Genomic DNA, 22,142 nt, shown 5'->3' on the forward strand with positions numbered 1-22,142 from the left:
GTTAGGATTTTTCACATTTTATATTAAATAATTAAAATGTTAAAATATTATCAAAAATAAAAATAACCACCACGGGTAAACTTTTTATTCATAAACCCCTCTCAGGTTGAGCGGCTCAGTTTTCATGAGGAAGAAATCTAAGTGACCCCCGATTAAAGAATTTATTTTTTTCATGTTTATTTTATTTATTTATTTATTTATTTTGTAAAATCTCCACAAAGTTGCCAAAACGAACGCAGTCTCAATAGCAGCAACAGCCCTACAAATCTCTAACAAAATAAAAAACATCAAGTGATAAAAATCTTGCTTTTGTTTTCAAATGTTGTGCCGGGCTCATTGCGGTCATCTTTCAAAATAAAATACGACTGTCGAGCAAAGACGTGCTTTTGTTTTGAAAATCCCTACCGGAAGCCTCGCAGTTACTGCAGCTAAAGCTATGAGCTAAAGCTAACAAAACTGTACTCCTCGCTGTAAAAACTAAACAGGTTGTTTTGTTGTGTTGACATTGATGTTGTTCGTGAAGAGTTGGTCTTTCAAACTTCGGTTTTAAGGAAACAGGTTGACTCTCCCGGTGAACGTGGTGAGACATCTTTCAACAATGTTTTCATTTGGGTTTCATAAGTTAGCTGCAGCTTGCTAACAGTAGCTTTAGGTCTACAGTAATGCTAAATAGAATTACAATTCATCGGCGCGATTTATGGAAAGCATTAGTGGTGGGAATCTTTATGTATGACCAGAGTTGACTCTTATTTTCTGTCATGTTCATGAATTGAGCATCACATCCATGAGAGAATAATGAGTTGTTTTTTGGTGTGTTTCAGATCACTGTGTGTGTGTGTGTGTGTGTGTGTGTGTGTCACCTTGGCTGTGGTCATCAGTCCTCTCCTCAGTCTCTCTGGGTGTGGATAATACTGGCTCTGTGCCAGTCCTCTGTAGATGAAGATGTCCCTGGCCCAGCGAGTGCTCCTCTCCTGGATCTTTGCCCTGATCTTCCTCATCATGCTGGTCCTCAAATTAGACTCCAAAATCCACTGGAACTGGTTCCTCATCTTCCTCCCTGTCTGGACCTTTGACACCATCCTTATTCTTATGCTAATTGTGAAGATGGCAGGGCGCTGCAAGCCAGACTTTGACCCCAGGGATGGCGAGCAGAGCCTAAAGAGGAGGCTGTGGTACCTGACAGCACTGCTCCTGAAACTGGCCTTCTGTCTGACACTGTGCTCTCGCCTGGAGAGTCTCACCAACACTTGGGTCAGTGTGGTGTGTGTCCCTCTGTGGGTGCTGCTGGGTGGGGCACTGGTGGAGCTGGGACATAGTGTTTTCCACTACAGGAGGGACTGAACTGGACAGGGACAAAACAGGAGAAAAACCTTTTACACTCAAGCATCTCTAGCTATGAATGCACCAATCTGATCCACTGGATTGATATCAGAGATGACACCGATTTTATTAAGCAGACTGTGTATCAGCCAGACATGACTGATGCACATTAAACACTGTTCTTTGTCAATGTCACTATGAAATTCACCTTTTCTGCTATAAGCTTCATAAATTACAACAGGTTGCCAACTCAGCAGGGCCCTAATGAGTTCTACACAGTGTGGTAAACAGGTTTTAAATATGAGAAGAGAGCAGTACATTGTTTTGGCATTCACATTACTGCCTTCTGGCTTGTTTCTGGCTTGTTTCTGGGCAACAGTAGAAAAAAAATGGTGACCAGTGCTATGCTTCACTAAATGTTGGTTTATAATACACCTCTGCACACATACTGTTGTGGTGTCTGTGTGACACTGACACTAGCAGCGTATTTACAGTATGAAATTACCTAATCTGCACTAGCATGGACACCATATAATACCTGTTTGTGGAATCACTGTTGCACAGTATGTCACTCTTTGAGCATTTCTGTAAAGCGGTAAGAAATCTCACTACTATATGTGATGTATTACAACTATTTGTCAGTACTCATCCCAGGATGTCACTGACACAATTTGAATGTAAATTCAGAACTTTCTCTAGCCGTATGGATTAAAAATGTCCTGTGCACTGTGCAGATATATTTTCATGGAAAAAAAAGTTGTTGTTCCCTAAATCATCAGGGTTTATACTCTGTATGTTGGCAATTTTAGGACATCACCTTGTCGAATACAGCTCAACACTCAGACTCAACTGTTATCAGTGTGAACTGTACTTTGTCATGCCTCAACATGTTAAGCTTGAGCTGGACTTTATTCTTTGTAATATTAATGTGTCAGATACTTTTGTCCAATGACTTACAATAAGTACAACCTGTTTTCACTTTACTTCTTAGCTGTGGTTGACCTGTTATTAGTAAAACCTGTGCTTTTCTCCTGACAAATCAAAATGTCTGACATAAAAAAGAAAAAAAAAAAAGTCCAACATGACGTGCTACCATGATTATTATAAGTTGCTGGCAGTGAGCAAGATGGTCTCTAGACCCAAGCTGCTAAAGTGGCTGAAAAGACAACTATTGAAACCTTGATGATATGACATGCAGGAGAGACATTAACATAGACTTAGTCAATATTTTGAACCATTTATTGAGAGGTTCTGATCAGAGTATAAATCACACTACCAAGTCTTATCTTAGGAAATAAAATGTATTTACAACAAAATTTTCACATACATTGGTTTCAAATAAAAACAGACAGTAAATGATATAAATAAGTTCTATGGAAAATAAAACTTGTCTTACAAAAAATATATGCAATTTCTGTATACATTTTCTCACATTGGTGCTAATAACATCTATACTGTACAGTTTTGGTACATACAGTATCATTTACAGCCCTGTGTGAGTCAAACAAAGTCCAGTCTGAAAACAACTACTTGCTCCGATTTTGGAGTGTTAAAAACAACAAACCCCATCGACAAAAGCAACATGGCAATGAGAGGATTTCAGCAGGAGCTCTGTGACTTGCTGACATGTTCTAAACAGTGAACGCTGGTCATTCCTACAGTGGGGAGTAAGGATGTTGTTTTCAGATTGGCTAGTCCAGTACCTAAAATAGGTGCTTTAAGAGCGAAGCTAAGTAGTGCACAGGCACTGACACACGGGTCACATAACATTTTGTATAGAGCCTACATACAATCGCTAACAAACGTGAAGTGAGCTACTTAGCTTACATTCTTAGGCACTGTTAAAATACTTGGAGAGTGCATCCTTGTTTCATTATGTCACTTGAGTAATGAGGCTGTGTCAGCAAAGTAATGGAATGCACCCGCTTATCTATTACAAATTAGAAAGAACAGTTCATGTCTGAAGGAAGGATGCATTTTCAAATATTTCAACAAAGCCTCGGCGTAAGTTGTACAGTAAAAAAGAAGACTAGACATCAAGACATTCATAGTAAGAAGTCCTTCTGTGTTTGGGGCGTGTGTGTTTTCAAGGGATGTTTTAACGAGTGCTGCTGGGGCCGAGTGTCCTGTAGAGGTGTGGCAGGTTTTCCCTGCACCGAGTCCTTAACTTTTGGTCCTTTAGAGGGCACAACTGTCCGACTGTCAGATCCAGGCTTCGAGGACGAACCTCGAGAGTCACTATGTTGGTGAGTCTTAGGTCTACTGTCTGTGAAGGAAAGGGCAAGAGTTTGGTGAGCCTCCATTGGCTTAAAGAGGTCAAAGGTGATGAGCGTCCGTGGTGGTTTGTGTTCTGGCGGTGTAGGACCAGAAGACTTTTTCCTTTCGTCCTTGCTGCTGACATCTTTATCCTTCTTTGCTTCTTTCTTAACCTGAATGTTCGAAGGTTTGGGGGTGCCCGTCTTCCCTTCTTCTCTCCCTGACTTTGCCTGCACTCCCTGCGTACTTGACGTGTTGCTCTCCTTGCCCTCCCTGTTGCCGCTCTTCTCCTTCTTCCCATGGGAAGACTTGTGTTTATGCAAACAGGCATCTCGAGTATCCTCTTTGTCTGGCCGCAAGTGAGATGCTGCCTGTGTGCCTCCCTTATCTTTATCGTGCTCCCTCTCTCTCTTGACATGGGGTTGTGTCTTCGAGTCCCACTCCTTGGCCCACTTCTCATCTCTCTGACCAGGCAGGGAAGTTTGAGAGGCTGTACTGCCCTCTCTTGTCCGCTCCTCATCCTCTCTTTTCCTTATCTGTGGCAATGGCTGCGTTGATGTACCACCCTCTCTTCCTCCCTCTGCCCTAACTTTCTCCTGCTCTCTCATCCTGTCCTTCTCTCTATCCTTGTCTTTCCCCCTTTCCTTTTTATCTCTCTCCTTCTCTTTACTCCTATCCTTGTCCTTCTTCTCCTTAGCCCTTTCCTTTTCATCTTTCTCTCTTTTTCCTTTGTCCTTATCCTTTTTGATTGGTGTGTTATAAGTGGTTGTTGTACTATCTTTAGTTTTCTCTTTTAGACCTTGACCTGACAGAGTTGTCTTCTGCTGCCTCTCTTCCTCCACATCATTCTCCTTCCTAATGTGCTGTAGTGACTTTAAGGACGCGCCATCCACTTCACCCTCCTCATGGCCCTTCTGCAGTGTCTGGCATGTGTCTGCACCTCTATCTCCCACTCCCTTTCCTTCCTCTTTCTCATCTTCCTCGGCTTTGGGCTCTATTAGTGTATGAGTGAGTACACCTTCATCTTTCTCCTTCTTGACAAAAGGTACAGAATGTGTTGTTGACAACTCCTTCATGTTGACTCTGTTCTCTTGCTCTTCCTCCTTGAAAATCTGTGTCGGAGTTTGTGAGAGTGGCCCCTCTCCTCCCTCAGCGTCCTCTTCCTCCAGCTTTGTCACTGTCTGTACAGCAGGGTCACACTCCTTCCCTTCTACCTCCTCGTCTTCCTCCTCTTTGATATGAAGCGTGACTTCTGAATGTCCACACTGTTCTTCCTTCACCTCTTCCTCCTCCTCTTTCTCTTCATGTTGGTGATACTGTTTGAGTCGGATGTGCCAGGCCAGACTGCAGACAGCAGACACAGTCTTGAACTGGTGGACAACTGCTCTGGGGATGAAGTAGATGTCATCGTGGTAAAGTTGGATACGGGCGTATCGGATCCCCTCCCTTCGTAGCTGGTTTAGCTTGGCATCATCGATCCACTGTACACACTGTGGGGGCAGTGACAAGAAAACATGAGATTTAGTAATTCAACAATAAAATTAGCAAATGTAGAAATTATTGGATGGTAAAAAGAAAGAAACAACTATGTACTTGACTGGCTAACAGTATTATACTGAAGAATTCCTCTACTCTAGATAGATTACCAAGAGACAATGTGGCCTGTAGAGGTCAAAGAAAAACTTTGAGCTTTCTTTTACACTTAAAGCAAACAAGCAACAAGCTGTAAACACAACCCTGACACATTTAAGTTAATATGACAAACATTAGCATAAAGTTGACCTTACATATGCGGCAAACATGGAGCAATATAACCATTCATTTGTTGTATTTCTGCTCACATGGCAACTATAAGGCCAATATTTACGCTCCTTTTAGCTATGGCTTGCTAAGTCCTGCACTATGACAACCAACTAACTTTAGCTGCTGTAACTGCGCTTTTAAACTGCGTGCTGCTGGACACCAGAGAATAGTGAGAGTAAACCAAAACAATGAGCTAAAAGACACCAACACTCTGCAGAGCTAAGGGAACAGCAACTGTGGGGTAATTCTCTGTATGAGTGACCCCCATTACAGTTATTATGTTATTATTATGTTGTTATTATGAACATATTGAGAAGTGCAACTTTAAAGAGTGTTTCAGAAGCAGGCATCAAGTTATATCTGTTGTGTACCGCTGCAGATTTCTAAATCTGACCCACCTGAGACAGCGGGGGTTCATGGAGGTCCAGCTGCAGTCTCATGACCACCTCTGGGAAATCTCCAGCATGGAAACACACAACATCTTTGGTGATGCGGGCAGGAGCGTCACTGCTGTAAGGGAATAAACAAAGTCTTGTTTAATGGTCTGAGGTAAAATCTGAACACAATAAATAAACTGCAACACAAACTATGTTTCTCATACATTTGTTTTTGCATTAAACTGTGTTAGCTTTCCAAACATTTAAGCATCACTAGTGGGAGCCCAAAGAAGGTGCCACTGTGTACTCACTCCTCTCCGCAGCGTACAGCCTTCAGCACACCTACAGCAGCAGTAGTCTGTCTCTCGAAACCCTGACCAATGTGATCAGCATGGGCTCTTGTCCGGTCTTCAAACAGCATCTCCCGGGGCTCACTGGCTCTGGGCAGATACTGCAGGTTCTTTATCTCATTGGTGGACCTAAAATACATTCATTTACAACAGTCAGGACCAGTGCAAGGCATGGTTAAGTACCTGTAAATAGCATGTGCTGGTAAGAGATCAAATATTTTACTAAGATGTGGTTTTGCTATGTCAGCTCTAATTGAGGATGCTGGTGAGACGATAACACCTGTGCATTGGCAAAAATTTACAGAATATAACTACACACACCTTTTCCTTTTGAAGGGAGACTTTGGCATGTCCGCCAAAGGGATCATCTGTTCCCCAGGTCTGACCCACATGATGGGGCCGTCGTCACTCTCAGTGGGGCTCTGCAGCCGCAGACTGGAAAACGTTCCCCAGGGCAGAGTCCGCTGCAAAAACACAGGATGAGAAACCTCAAGTTACATAATGACTCGCAGCCATACACGTGGAAAAGTTAGGCAGATGTTCACACATTCTCTGGCTGTAGGGGTGTGTACATACATAAACATGATAAAAATACTAACCTCCAGGAAAGGAGATTCCTCTAACATGCTGATGAACTCTGGGAAGTAGTCTCCAACCTCTTCATCCACAGCACCAACCAGACTGACCTGCCTCATGGCCCCAGCACGGTACGTTCCCTGGGAATATGTCCGCTTCACCTGCAGCAGGGGACCGCAGAGGAAACAGATTAGACTCTCGTCCAACAGGTATCTATAAACCTATAATAAATCTACAACTAAAAACAATGCGTAGTCTACTGCCTGTCAAAACACTTGCACCTTTCATAGACACCAACTCAGGCTATCAGAGTCAGTGTGTTGTTAACATAAATGTGCCCCTGCCTTTAATAAAGCACTGATTAAGAGTACCACCAGCATCAGCCTGCTGGTTAACAGGACCTTTAATACAAAACTTTAGGCCTTTAGTTGAACTCTAGTGCAGTCAGCAAAAACACCAGCTACTCTCACTCTGAGGAATGAAAGACTGTCTTACAGAGAAATTAGTGAAAAACCAGCTGAAATTTTCAGTTACTTTGTATTATACTATCAAATCTAGAAAACCGGAAGACAATACATCAAGGGTTTAGTTGAGGGAACATGTCCAGCATCAACGGTGTGAAGGGGATTCTCTAGGGACCTCTACGATCATTTTGAAGGTTTAGTTACCTCCGTCTACGTTTGTCAGCAGATTGCACAAAAAGTGCTTCAGAGATTTGCACCAAACTTGGTGGAGGGATGGAGCCTGGTCCAGGGAGGAATGTATGCTACTACTGGTTAAAGGGGCTGAACCAGGAATTTTTTATCACTTGGCTTAACATTGCGAGATAGAGCATTTAGTAACATTTTCATCAATATCTCAGGAAGTGATGTAAGGATCTTGTAAATGTAAAAAATAAAATAAAATCAGACATATCTATGTCTATCTATCAATCAGACAAACTATGAGTTTGTACAATTTGGTGCAGAATCAAGATAATAATCCAGATCTGGTGGAAGAAAATGTTTGGCCTTGGCAGAGGTATGCACTCTACTGAATGTCATTCTAGTTTGTTGTGTTATCTTACTGATTTGTAATAAAAGAAAAGAAAAACCACAGTCAAAATATGCTGCACCATCACAAGATGCTGTCTGAGAAGCTCTAAAATGGTGATTCTCAAAGTGAGAACTGAAGACCCCCGTGGTCTGTGACACACAGCCCGGAGGAACAAAACACTGAGATAAAACTGTGCCATGTTATTAAAACACGCATATTTCAGGCTGCTGAACCAAGCTGTGCAATAGAATACATGTAATAATGTAGCCATTACTCCCACGTGTAAGCTTAGTGCCAGTAGAAACTCTGTGATTCTGACACATCATGTCAGTCTAACAGCAAACGCAGTCATGAATCTATCACTCATTTAACTCGAGGAGCACTCAGCGCTGCTGCTTCACCGTGACTGTTTGCTGGTATGGGAAAATATAAGTCCGCGGTGTCTATCATTAGTGACCTAAACCGGCTAAATCAAGAAAAACATGCTGACACTTGTATCGGGTTTGGTTTTATTGAAAACAGCAACAGGATAAAAAGCATCATCTGCCTGATGTTGGTAGTGGAGGAAGACATGATGCCAGACAAACTGGAGCAACATCTGATTACAAAGCAAACAGAGGTACAAACAGGAGAGAGACCTTGGAGGAATTTTCATCCCGTTAAGGGGTCAACAGCATGAATAGTTTTAGGTTTGTCGTTCTGATTCTCTCAACTTCTAAAAACACGCTCAAATGATGTTAGAATTCAAGTTGTAGTTGAGGTGTAGAATCAACACAATTAGATTTTTAGAAAATGCTAACATCCTTTTTAACAAACAGCTGTCTCAGGTGGATTAGATTTCCTAATCATGTCTAGCAAGATGCAGCAACTGTAGGGATGCAACCGTTTATGATAAATATAAATAGATGCTTAGTAATTATTGATAAATTATTTAAAAAGCAAGCATGTCGGAACAAAATGTAACTCTAATGTAAAACTAGAGGTGTCTGATAACAAATCTTGTGCTATTTTATATTCTTTAAACAAACAATCAGAGACAAATGTTCTATAAAAATGTTTCTCAGACTGAGTGTCATATTCATGAAATAGCACTTGTATTCATAAATACTTTTATGAGCTGTCAATGGCAAAATCCTTTTTATATCTTGTCAATTCAGAAAATTAAAGTGGGCAAAAGATTTTTATTTCAAATCTATTGGGTATGAAAGTAAAGTGATAAAAAAAATAAAATAATCAGAAAACATAAAAAATAATACTGAGGAAAAATCAAGTGAAAGCAGTGGTCTGCCAATGCAGATCCAGTTGCCATCACTTTTTCAAAGCACAAGATTTTCAAACTTTCTTTGGCACAACCTTCAGAGGTTGACATGAAAGCACAACTACAACTGAAGGTGTAATAATCACTATCGGACACTCGAGCAGAGGAGCTTTTCAAGAAACCAATTATAAATGACAACAAACTTTCAGCTCGACGTAACCTTGCTCTTGTATTATTAGGAGACAACCTGGACACGCTTTGATCACTGATGATGTGTTGTTTCAGTTTGGGGCAGTTGAATCTGTGCTGCTCGCAGCTCCTGACCACAAACTGAAACTTCACAGAAACAAGGTGGGCAGTTCAGCGCCCTCCTGCACACAGAGCCTTTACACAATACAAAACAATGATCTTACCTGAGAGTGGAAGTTGGCCATGGTCGTCGTCTCTATGTCCTTCTTCCCAAGCACCTCCATCTTCACTGGTGCGTTGGGGAACTTGTAGGAGAAGTAGTCCAGGAAGTCTGGGAGGTAGGACGCTGCTCCGTGGATGATTCCCATCACAAAACGGGCAGCCGGGGCCTCGTCCTCACTAAACGAAAGGGTCACAAACTCCTGGGCGAAGCGTTGCATCTCAGCTGGAGTCAGAGAGGAGAGCTGCTCACTGTAGGCGTGCACCACAGACGCTCCTCCATTGGCCTGCTGCTCGATGTGGATCAGACGGCCGAACTCCAGACCGGGCAGGCCTGGTGCTGGGGTGCAATGGAGCAGGGAGTTGTAGCCCAGCCTGTCCCTGACCATGGAGGAGATAGAGGCGGAGGTAGCAGCAGTAACAGGAGGATCCTGATGGTGTTGTTGCGGAGCAGCGGTGCTGTGGAGTAGGCCGCTGCCGTCTATGCTGTTGTTCCCATTAATCTGACTGAGGAACTCAGGCAGACCCAGAGACACTCCTGAGCACACTGTCTGGCATGAGCGGTGATACATTTTGGGTGGGCTGTACCTCTCCTTCACCCGCTCCCCATCTTTGTGCTTCTTTTTCTTCTTCTTCTTCAGTTTCTTCAGCAGGAGGTCTTCCTCTGAACCAGCTTTGGGCTTCTCCTTAGACTCTGTAAGAGAGGACAAGAATTTTTTTTTTTTTTTTTTTTTACAGATCAGGCACTATGCTGTGCATCATTTCAGACCTAAAATATTCAGCTGACATGTAGATTTCAAGTAATAATTTTACATACTTGAGGTTACACCTGAACTTTGTGTAAAATAAAAGACATTTGATTATGTTTAATGTACCCGTAAATTAATGAATGTTTAGTGTTTATAAGTGTATGAATTTTAGATTCACTCTCTCCCCAAAAAAATCATATTTCATTCAAAAATAATGACATATTGATTAAAGTGAGATATTTAATCATCTGGATTCATCTGCTCTGGTCTAACTGTTTCATACTCATACAAGAGCAACGTTGAATCTCTAAGTCACACCTCTAAAATTATATGTGGGGGGAAAAAAAATATTTAAAAGGTTCATGTAATTCATTAAAAATCACTTTTCGTCCCAGCTGGTCAATGTTACATCTGATTCCTACCTTTCTGTGAAGAAATCACTTCTCCGTTTTCTCTTGCAATGTCATGTACAGGTGGCAATTTGTGGTTTTTCCACTCTTTATTCTTCTTCTTCTCCCTGTCTTTCTCCTTCACGCGATGATCTGAGGGCAGAGGACAAGAAGAGACGGGGTGAAGTGAAATGCTCTTACATTCAAGTCGAGAGACATAACTGATGAACAAACATTTCCACGTGTATAAATCCCCATCTGGGCCTAATAAATACTGGGGCCTGCAGTACAGCAAATTATGTAATAATTCAATAAATCATTTTAACGCAGTATCACTTCACAAAGGGGTTTTAATTAGATGTTCACCTGGCTGGACAGAGCCCTGCGGGGAGCGGGCAGGCTGTGTGGTCCTACCTTTCTGAAGCATTTTCACGTCGCCGTTCTCGGTCTTTGTATGGCAGCTAGCTGGGCTCACTCTCTCCACACCCGCGGCGGAGCTCCGCTGCGCTTCGCCGCCTTTCTCCTTCTCCTTGTGTCGTTTCTCTTTCGCCTTCTTCACTTTCAGAGGCGAAGCGAGAAAGTTGCTGATTTTGAAGATTTTCCGAGCGGGAGTCGCTGGCCCCGCTGCGGCGGTGGAGTGGCTCGCCTTGGCCGGGCCGAAACTCCATTTCGCTGGGCTCCCACAACTCTGCTTCCCGTTGTGTTTTTCCCCTGCGCACACCTCTCCGTTCAGTTTCCTGTGCTTCAGGCCCTTCTCCTCCACCCGGACCTTCTTGGGGGGCGGTGGGTAGATGTCGCTGGAAGACTGGGGTCGGCTCTCCGGCGGCCGTTTGGCTATTAGGGGTTTGGGGGAATTTGTTTTGCTGTTTGCTGCGAAATGCATGGAGTCCACGGACTCGGCCATCTTGGAAGTTTCTATTTTTTACGGTCAGACGTAAGTGGTGCGTGAGAGCCAGGCGGGGGGCGGGGCTTGGCGAGCTCCGTCAGACGCACGGAGGACGGGGAGCAGCCGGCAGGAGCGTGTACGGCCTGCAGGAGGAGGATGCACCGCACTGTGAAGGCCTCATTTCAATCCGGTCCGTACACCCTTCCCCCGGGGGACGAAATGTAACTGCACGAAGAGCCACACTCGCTCAGACTCTTCATTCATGGGTGGGGCGGGGGGCCCAGGACACCGGCAAGCTTTGAAATACTCTGGCCCTGGAAGCAGGAAGTTCATTGTTTAAATGTGTCTGAAAGATGTAATCAAATGAATATCTATCTAAAAAGATAATCTTATACACAGCACTGAAAAAGATGTGGGTTAAATTGGCTTTCATTACATTCTTGGCATAGTGAGCTTGTGAAAGGAAAATTATTAATTGAATAATTAAAACCTCACTCTCATGCTTCTGAGGCCGCATTTCTTTTTTGTTGAACATTGTTGTCATTTGCCATTATTGTCAGATTTTATGCTGAATTTTAACCTGATTAGATCCTTGTCTTTCCATAGTTCTTGAAATTATCAATAAAAATGTTTTCTCAGATTCAGCAACATGTTCATTCCAAAATAAAATAAAATAGTAAAAATAATAATAATAAAATAGTCAAACTTGTGTTTGAGGTGAGGGAACTCACAATTGTAGGTTTGTGGCATTTCAAAAGCGATGGTGCACTTCTCTTGGAGTGAGGTTTGCCAGCCTGCATCTTAGTGTATATAACGGGTGGTTTTTCGGCAGGTTTCTGAATTCTTATCACAGAACGATCTCCTCAATCCAAACCAGTCTGGCTTAAGAGCAGCCACTCCACTGAAACAGCCTTGTTGTCTGTGACAGAAGTCCTACAGTTAGCCAGAGTTACAGGCCAGTCCTCAGCTCTTTTCTTGCTGGACCTCTCAGCAGCCTTCGATACAGTGAACCACCGCATCTTGCAATCTGTGCTCTCAAACATGGGCATCATGGACAAAGCCCTTTCTTGGTTTGAATCCAATCTTCCTGGGTGCTCCTTCACTGTGTCATGGCAAGGGAAAATGTCCTTAGCCCATCCCCTCCCAACTGGAGTGCCCCAAGGATCAGTTCTGGGACCCCTCCTCTTTGCTATATACACCACCTCCTTGGGTCCAATTATCCCCTTCCATGGCTTCCCGAATCACTGCTACACTGACGACACCCAGCTATACCTGTCATTCCGCCCAGACGACCCCATGGTCTCTGCGCAGATCTCAGCTTGTTTCTCTGACATATCTCCATGGATGAAGGAACCCCACCTTCAACTGAACCTCTCACAGACTGAACTCCTAGTCATCTCGGCTAATCAGTCTCTTCATCATGATATTGATATCAAAATCGCCTCTTCATCCCTTACCACATCTAAGGTTGCAAGAAACCAGGGCATCACGTGTGACGAGTAATTATCCTTCTCCGACCATGTTGCATCCATTTCTCAATCGTGCCACTTTGCTCTATACAACATCAAGTAAATCAGGCCTTACCCGACTCAGTACGCCATCCAGCTCTTAGTTCATGCCATGGTTATCTCTGGTCTTGACTACTGCAATGCTTTTCTCGCAGGTCTTTCTCTGCGCTCAGTTAAACCCTTACAGCCTGCCTGGTCTTCAATCAGCCCAAAAGGGCGCATGTCACTCCACTACTCATCGACCTACACTGGTTATCCATGGCTGCCCGAATCAAATTCAAGTCACTAATGCTTGCCGTCAGAGTGACTTCTGGGTCTGCACCCATCTGCTTGAACATTGCCATCCCTGCATTTCAGACTGTTCTCATCTGTGGTTCCCCTGACGGTGGAACAAGCTACCAAGTTCAATCAAAGCAGGAGCGTCCCTCTCTATTTTGAAGAATCCCTTGAAAACTCATCTGTTCCGAGAGCACCTCCTTTCCTAAAACCTTAACTTGTTTAACTAGCACTTACTATGCACATTTTTCACACACTTCCTTATAAAATCTTCCAGCACTTATTAAATAGATGTAATACCTAATACTTTCTTATTAGGATAAAAGCATCTGCCAAATGAGTAAATGTAAATTTAAATGTAATGCATCCATACAGAGCGTGTATGTATTATATTGGAGGGCTTTATAAACCACTCCTACTTTAGGGTCATTGGTTTAGAACAACACTTAGTGGCATGCCCTCCACGTGAACGCACAAACGGAGTGAGAGTGGGTGGGGCAAAGGTGAAGGGAATTGGAAATGGGTGAATATAACAGAGGAGGCATTTATGGACTCCATTTCTTTGTGAGTTTTGGCCTTATTCTGATGTTGGTCAGTTCTCATGTGAAGGGAAAAGGTGAAAATGTTATTTTAACAGCTTAATTGTTTTGACCAAACAATGTCATCACATATGTTGAGTCATTTATATTAGACCATTATAACCAGGGATTTACAGTCAGTACAACATATGACGACAACAACAACAACAACAACAACATAAAAACTCAAAATGAATTAAAACAGAAGAATATGGATCAATAAAGAGATTGGACAACTTTCAAATGCTATGTTGCCATGTTTTCTGGTAATGATGAGATGGTTACACGGTTACAAACAACAAAATATTCCCCTTAATTTTGAAGAAAACAGAGATCTAGTGGTTTCATGAGTCCATCTTGCAATACATATATACTGAAAAAAAAAATCAGTAATTAATATAAAGTAAATTAATTTAACAAGAAATTCAGCAGCAAAATTCTTCAGAAAAAAAATCCTGTAGTACAATTAATTATCCTGCATAATTCCTACAAGACTCCTTCACGTCTCAACATATTCTACACCTAATTTGCATGTTGTGTTTTTATCAAAAGTCACTGTTTTGTTTTTTTGTTGTTTTTTTTTTTGTTTTTTTATCTTATCATAGACTACTTTAAAATGACTGAAAATGGGAATGCCTCATATATACAGGGTTGTAAATAATTAACCAAGAAATAACCATTTTACCAGAATAAACTATTTTATTCAATGAAAAGATCTGCATACTTTTTGTGAGAATTGCATTTTTGACCATTACATACTGCTAACTGAAGTTTTCTTATGGATTCATTAGTTGCAGAGATAAACTGTAGAGTCTATCTATTTATTCTGAGATATTTCCTAAAATGTCTCTAGGTGGCGGTATAGTGATGGAAATATATTGACAAGCGTTTTTCCTGTGAAAATCATCACATTCACTGACTCTGGCAGTTGTGTCATTAAAGCTCCTGCGCACACAAACGCTGGTACATGTCAGTTGAAATTGTATTTGCACCTCTGTTGCACAACAAGACTCGGTTAGTTACACAAGTTTTATTGCATCCAGGATCTAAGTACGATTATTCATTAAATGTCAACATTATGTGATTAAATTTTCAAGACAATGCCTTAATGTTGTCTATTATAAAATACTAACACTCAATGAAAGCTAGCTTTTTGTTATGACAGAAAACAGAAACAAATCCTGGAAAAATGTGGAAAATTACATTTCTCCCCGTTAAATGGTGCTCTCACTCTCTCTGGCCACATCCATTTATATGTTACTCTCATCTGTCTTAAGTCTTAATCTGCCAGAGAAATTGGAAAGGTAGCGTACACAGTGTTCATGAGTGCTGACGTTGGCTTACTCTAAGATGAGATTTGTTTATTTCTTTTGACCCAAATTGTTCATTGGGTGAATGTTGCGCACTGGCACTTAAACAGTTGCTATAGAGAAGAGGACATTTACAACTCAACTCAAATACAAATTTGAAGCAGTAGTTCTTTACTTGTGTGTGTTTTGGTTTTTTTTACATTTTATGCCACTTTGCACTACTCCACTACAGTTCAGAGGGAAATATTGTAGTTTTTACTCCATCTTATGTAACAGCTTTAGCTATTTTGCAAATTCAGATTTTAGCTACCCAAAATATGATGATCTTATAAAATATAAAACATTGTTCAAAATTAAACTAACAGCACATAAAATCATAAAAAATGGCTCCACCTCAACCAGCTACAACAGTAATTTGTAAATTAAAACACTTTTAAATTTTCACTGCAGGACTCTTACTTGTAATAGACTATTTTCCCATTGTGGTATTGTTACTTTTACTCAAGTACCCTTAAACCTTTAGAGGACTGGAAAATACAGCAAGTTGTCATTCTAATTAATCACTTTTACGAGCATAAAGTCTCCACTAAATATTATTGTAGAAGACAAAAGGAAAGGTCAGCGAACTCAGTCACACCTTTCTGTGCATCCTCATCTAGTCCCCACTGTGTATTACGAATGTTTTTATTAACCACAGCTGTGAAACATACAGAATGGAGCACAAATCCACTTAGACATAGATACAGTATGATGATATGATGGAAAACAAAACAGCTTTAATTTAATGCCATTATTGAAAGTTAACTTAAAAACATACTTTAAATGTAAAATAACGTCTTCTGTCATTGAAAAATATGACAGATTATTTATATTTCTCACGCATGCCAGGATCTCTAAAATGTCCCCTCACCTCAGAGCTCAGTCCCACTGGGCAGAAGGTGACAGCAGCAGATAACCTGTTCCCACGTTATGCCTGCTTTTCATATCCTTCATCAGGACAAGGATTCTTAAATACAGATTTCAAACAAGGTCTTAATGAAGACCAGGCTTTTGGAATAGAAACAAATTGACCTGACGTTATCTGGTGTTGTCTAGCTGTAGGAAATCCAGCCCAGATGTGAGGGACACTTGATTGTTTCATTTTTTAGGAGTCACTATCAGTCAATTGACCGATGAAAAACATTCTCACACATGGCAAAGGAATGTATCAGTTACTGAAGCATTAATGGACAATTCATGTGACTATGAATATGTGTGTGTGTGTGACTATGTCTGTGTGTGTATGATGACAAAAGAGAGACAAGGAGTGATCCTTCAATTTTAAATGGATACAAACTGATCCACAGGATTAAGGCAGGTGTTGTATCATGTAATTGTTTTGCTAAATGAATATGTTTATTTGTTCTCGGCTTTTAAACAGTGAGTAATATTTTCCACGCAGGTTTGTACCTTCAGGCAGGCAGACTGAGTGTGGTGTTACAAGACGCTGGTGCTGCACCATGACAGTCGTTGGGTTCACTCAAGTTCAGTTGGAAACGGGACACTTATGTACATAACAGACTTGACCGACGACACTGGCTCCTCTGCCCAAAGTAGATGGAGATGAAGTGGTCTGCCAGGAAGCCAAAGCAGCAAAGCTGGACTGATGGTCAAATGTTTGTTCTAGTCTGTATGGAAAAAACCACAATGTTTACACAATCCGCGACAGAGAGTGGGCCAAGCCCGCTCACTAGGGGAATTCAAAACACTGTATCCCAAGAGGGCACCTTGAGGAGAAAAAAAACTGCTGTCCATAAATGGGTAAAGCCAGGAGTGAGGGTATTATTGGGAATAATACAGTTCCTGGCTGTACTCTGCAGCTGTCGAGACCAGAATGGATTCATTCGGACTGGCTACTATCAAATGAATCAACCCTATTAATCTTGATCAACTGTATTCTAACTTCTAATCGTTTTCATTCTTCATGCAGCGCGTGCATCAGGTTAGCTTGCGGTGGTTAAGCAGCGCCTGTCTGAAATTTATGCTTGGCTGTGTTGTAAGAGATGTGGCTCTATGATAATAAATCAATACAGCCTAGTGCTCAGACAGAAGTCTCTTGAGAGTATAAACATTTCTCTCACACTATTTCCCAGTGTAAGTGTTGAAGCACTGAAGAGAAGGTGAAAGGATTCTGATTCCTGGCTTTTATCCTGTCAACAGTCATCAAATGTCAAATGAGCTCATAGCTGCATTCGTATAGAGGAAGGATGACGGGTACAACTTGAAATTTAAAGTCATTTAGAGTAGGGTTGGATAGATACTACTTACTGTATACAGTATGCCCGGACTATGAGGCCTAAATATAGTCTAGTAGCCTTTATAGTCTTATTGAAACATAATAAAGCTTGGTATCAAAAGTAAAAAACTGAACTGAAGTAAACTGAACTTCAAAATGTAGCATTTCAACAAACTGTAGCATTCAAAGTTGTTATGCTGTTACAAGATGTAGGCATGACCTATATTGAGCCTTTTTCTTCCACCTGAACTCGTTTTTCATTTCAAACGCGATGTTTCCCACAGTGCTCTCACTAAACAAATGGTTTCCTTTGTCATTATTAAAGAACAGCTGAGAAATCTCTCCAGCTTCGTGCAGTCAGAGCAACCATCCAGTGAGAGAGACAAAAATACACAGGGGTCAAGTTTCATCACAGTCTAAAAATAAGACAATTTAAGTGGTCTAACAAGCATTAAAAATGGGCAATTTTCAGAAACATCAAACACAGGCATTGCATGCTATCACTCATATCTCATATCCTGTGGTGGGACTGACATTTACACCCTGGGTCTGAGAAACTAAAGCCTCATTATCTAAACTCCCTGCGAAGCAGATGCCTCATTTAGTTCATGTGACTGTGTTTTCTCTCTTTCTTTTTTTTCTGACTATATGTGGACACAATGACTTAGCTAAAAGCTCCAATCTTAGATGAACGCACAGTCTGTACACAGTGAGATTAGCCTCTCCACCCAGAGATTGCCTCACTGATTCACTACACTTGTCAAGGATTAGTACTGTCTAAATAAAGTCAATAGCACATGAGAAATTTCTCTCCCCTGGAACTGCATTTGAATCAAGCAACCTTCTCGGATAAATCTGACATTCCTGACTTCCCTTGCTCAGAATCTGAACTTAACCATACAGCTTACAGTACAATGAAATATGTCCTTACAAATCTGAGGAACAAACTCTTGGCTCTGGCCCAGTCGTCAAATATTTTATTTATATCAAATGCATATTTTGACCTGTCGCATCTGTCCTTCACATGTTTGAGGATTCACTGACAGGAAGCTTGGGAAGTGCCTGCCAAAGCAACTGTGACACATATGCATATTGGGGACCATGATATACTTATCATTACAACATGGAGAGAGAATGCATTACAAATGGTCTTCATTACATGATGTGATTCGGAGGTGGATAAATTGGAATTTAATAATAGGATTACAAGAAGACACATGCTTTCTGTAGCTCTCACAGTTCATGTTTTTTCGTGACTGATTTCTAAGTGTTATGACTAATTCTGCTTATATTACGGAGTAGAAATATTTGACCATTCCCTAATGCGTCATGCTTATCATCTACTATCTCAGACACCACCTACTGAGGGGTACATCCTCACAATCCTCCTCTTACTCTTTCTTTTTTTTCACCTGTCTCCCTCTAAAAGTGTCTCACTCCTAATTTCTCTCACAGACCTGCTTTCCACTAAGCAGCTCTATCAGTTCCCCCTCCCTCCACTTCTCCCTCCCACCTTACCTCCTCCTTTCACTGTCACTGTGCCTCACAAACTGAGGTGGATCTTTTTTACACTCTCCTCTGTCTCTCCTTTCACTCTTTACTCTCAGGACGCGATGAGGTTAACAGCACTGTACGTATGCGGGACCTTACTGGCCTTCTTGAATCTCTCTTGGACCACAGCAGACTTTGGTGAAGAAGACCTCCTGGGGGTTAAGGGATTTGGCCCCTGCGCTGCAACTTTGCAGATTGAGGAGCTGTGCAGAGAGGGGCAGGATGAGAACACATGCCCCTACCTATTCAGTCTGCCACCACTGACTGTTCATTTGCCAAAGCAGCTTGGAGAGCTGGAGAAAATCATGAAGGATCTGCAGAATCTGAAGGACAATGTGGATCAACTGAGGAAGATGTGTGCAGATTGTACAGTAAGCCAAACTGAGAGAGAGTGTGGAAGGCAAGGAGAAAGAGAGCATGTGAAGCTGAGTGAAGGTACAGATGGACATGAGGATGAGAGTAACTGGCTGAATGAGAGAAATCCTGAGAGACTGAAAGATTCTAGACAGGAGTGCGAAACAGACAGGGTTAAAGTTGAAAAGACTATAGAAAGAGATGACGACACTGATTCAGAAAAGGGAACAATTTTGGAAGAGAGAGGGAGAAAGAAATGTGAAGCAGAAAGAGAGAGCGATAAAGGGGTCATAAAAGAACATGAGAAAGCAGAAACCTTAAAAGAAGTGGCTGAAAAAGATGGACAAACTCAGACAGAGGGGGCAAAAGGAAAGGACAAATTGGGGCAGGCAGAGAAGCCAACTTCTGGTGGAAATGAGAGAATAGTGGATATGACGAGAAAGAAGGTTGTTGAAAAAAATAACAGAGAGACAGAGACAGAAAGGAATAAAGAAAAAGATAGAAAATGGGATTCAAAGGGAGATCGAGATGATAAGTTGGAGAATGGAAAAGAAAGAGAGACAACCACTTATATAAAAAATAAGGATAAAACAGAAGAAAGTGACCATCACGTGTGGCGAGATGAAACAAAGGAAACAGACAAAAAGACCCGAACTGAAGAAGACAGGGGCAGTGATGGAAAAAAGATGTTTGAGGATCATCATGAGCATACAAATAAGGAGCAAGAGCAGCACGAGGACAACAGGAAAAAGAAAATAGAAAAGGGAGTAAAAGTGGAGCGAAATAATGAGAATCCAAAACAGACTGAAAACATCAGGCATGCAGAAAAAGAGAAGACTATAAAAGAGGGGAAGGGGGGGCAAGAGGACAGGGAGACAGGCGAGGAGATCAAAACAGAAGGAGAAAAAATGGTTCAGAGTGAACAGAGAGACAGTGATGGAGAATTAGCATCCAACAAAGCAAGTGAAAGGACAGACTTTGTTTCAATCAGCCTGACTCCTCAGTCTACCATTAGTTTAGCTCCAAGACATGACACCATGGACTCAAATGAAGCTACAATCTTTACGTCTCCTCCTTTGTCCAGTTCACATTTGTTCACAGATGTCAATCAAGGGATGACGATAGCTGCTGATGGACTACCAACCCAAAGCGCAGACGAAGTCGCTGGCATCTCTGGTCACTCACGTCCCGATGCAGAGGCAGGCTTTAAGGCCACTAGTAGGCCAGCAACAGCCACAATAAGCTCATTAGGTGGCCCCGGACAACAGATAACCAGTGCCACTAGTCGGTTCACCTCTACAACTACTCCGAGACTGGGGACAGACTTCCAGGGTCAATTTAGCGCAGCTTCAGCAACTACAACCACCACAACTGCCATTCAGAATTTATACACAAGTAAATTCCCAGGAGTTGCAGATGGCAGCCATTGGACAGCTAAAACAAATATCAGCTCAAATGCTAAGACGGCCGTGAAACCTCAACCAAGCCAAGGAGCAAAGCCTGGTGAAAAGCACAAAACTGGAATTAAGCCTGAGGCAGACAAAAAGCTAAAAACTCCAAAGAATGTCCATAAACAAACAAAACACAATCAAAAGCAAAAGCCTTTCCACCAGAAACTCACAGCTGACCAGAAACCCAAACCTGGCAAAGACCATCAACAAGTCCAAATTCCAAAACCTGACCAGAGAGTGTCACCTGATAATTTAACTACTGATCAAAATCTGAAAACCAAACCAATTACTAAACATGTCCAAGACCATACATCCAATCAAAACAGTTTATTTGATCAAAAGCCAAAATCTCATCAGAAGTCTGTAACTCCTGTCCAGAGACCTACATCTCATCAAAGACCTGCAACCGTAAACACAACCGGTTCTGATAAAGATCCTCTGATTGCCCAAGAGCCTGAATCTGTTGAAATCACAATTGCTAATCAGAACTTGAAACCCAAGAAAAAGCTGCATCGTCCTCTTAAAACCAACAAACCTGACCAAAAGCAAAAACCTGAGAAAAAGCCAAAGAGTGAAGAAAAAACAAAACCTGATCAAAGGTCTGAACCAAACCAATATTTCACATCTGTTAAAGAATCTAAAAGTGAAATCAGCAGCATCACACCAAAACCTAGCCAAAGGTCTGTGACAGAATTAATGGAAAATTCTGATGAAAGTACTTCTCCTGAGCCTAAATCTAACCAAGACTTAACACCTGGACAAAAGCTTACACTTGATCACATTAATACGCCTCCCGATCAAAAGCCTAAACCAAACCAGAATATTCTTATTCTTAACCAAAACCCTAAACCTGGCCACATAACTAAACCTTACCAAAAACATCCAGAACCCACCACAGGCCAAAAGACTAAACCAAATGTGAAGCCTAAACCTGGCCAAGCACCACAAACAAATCAGGGCCTTAGAACACCTTGGCCTGGCCAAATGCCTAATCTTAACCCAAAATCAGTGCCTGATGAAATCCCTGAGGCAGAATCCAACAAAACATCCAAATCAAGCCCCCCTTCTGGGCATAGACCACCAACTAGTCCCACTCTCAAGCCAGGAGCAACATCTGTTCAAAGGCTAAAACCAGCAGTGCAACTAAAGCCAATCCCAAGGACCAAAGCAGATTTAGATCATCCTCATATCAGCAGGACTACTTCAGATTACATTCAAAATTCTCAAACTGACATACCACCTACATCTGGGCCCGTAAAACACGCTGCTGTCACTCTGGGTCCAAAGACTTCCAGCAGCCTGAAGACTCTCCTTCACACTCTCCCCAAAGGCTTCACGATGAGCCCGAGCAGCAGGATTGCGTCTGATCTGAGGCCACAAACAGCCGGTCAACCAACATCGATCCCAATGACAACAAGACCAAACAAAATCA

General features: G+C 41.9%; 2 protein-coding genes across 2 annotated transcripts; one reads left to right on the forward strand and one right to left on the reverse strand.

Annotated features, from left to right (window-relative positions):
- Nucleotides 1-388: 388 nt before the first annotated feature.
- Nucleotides 389-2,051, forward strand: tmem60 (transmembrane protein 60). The gene is made up of 2 exons (XM_071501963.1): nt 389-580; nt 822-2,051. The coding sequence occupies exon 2, from the start codon at nt 937-939 to the stop codon at nt 1,339-1,341; it is 405 nt and encodes a 134-aa protein (XP_071358064.1). The 5' UTR covers nt 389-580; nt 822-936; the 3' UTR covers nt 1,342-2,051.
- Nucleotides 2,052-2,541: 490 nt separating this feature from the next.
- On the reverse strand, nt 2,542-11,563 carry LOC139635003 (lysine-specific demethylase RSBN1L-like). The gene is made up of 8 exons (XM_071501877.1): nt 10,936-11,563; nt 10,555-10,674; nt 9,389-10,077; nt 6,706-6,843; nt 6,428-6,570; nt 6,068-6,235; nt 5,778-5,889; nt 2,542-5,066 (listed from the first exon to the last, which is right to left on the reverse strand). The coding sequence occupies exons 1-8, from the start codon at nt 11,423-11,425 to the stop codon at nt 3,366-3,368; spliced, it is 3,561 nt and encodes a 1,186-aa protein (XP_071357978.1). The 5' UTR covers nt 11,426-11,563; the 3' UTR covers nt 2,542-3,365.
- Between the last annotated feature and the right edge of the window lie 10,579 nt (nt 11,564-22,142).

This window comes from Trachinotus anak, unplaced genomic scaffold (assembly GCF_046630095.1).
Source record: "Trachinotus anak isolate AG129_WGS33_773 ecotype Australia unplaced genomic scaffold, CSIRO_AGI_Tana_v1 ptg000002l, whole genome shotgun sequence".
NCBI classification, from domain to species: Eukaryota; Metazoa; Chordata; class Actinopteri; order Carangiformes; family Carangidae; genus Trachinotus; species Trachinotus anak.

Excerpts from the sequence above, each read along its gene's own strand:
- tmem60 (XM_071501963.1), top strand. The coding sequence starts at position 937 with ATGAAGATGTCCCTGGCCCAGCGAGTGCTCCTCTCCTGGATCTTTGCC.
- LOC139635003 (XM_071501877.1), bottom strand. The coding sequence starts at position 11,425 with ATGGCCGAGTCCGTGGACTCCATGCATTTCGCAGCAAACAGCAAAACA. Across the intron at positions 6,844-9,388 it reads TGGCCAACTTCCACTCTCAG|GTGAAGCGGACATATTCCCA; the intron begins GTAAGATCATTG and ends CCCCTGCTGCAG. Across the intron at positions 6,571-6,705 it reads AGGAATCTCCTTTCCTGGAG|CGGACTCTGCCCTGGGGAAC; the intron begins GTTAGTATTTTT and ends GTGTTTTTGCAG.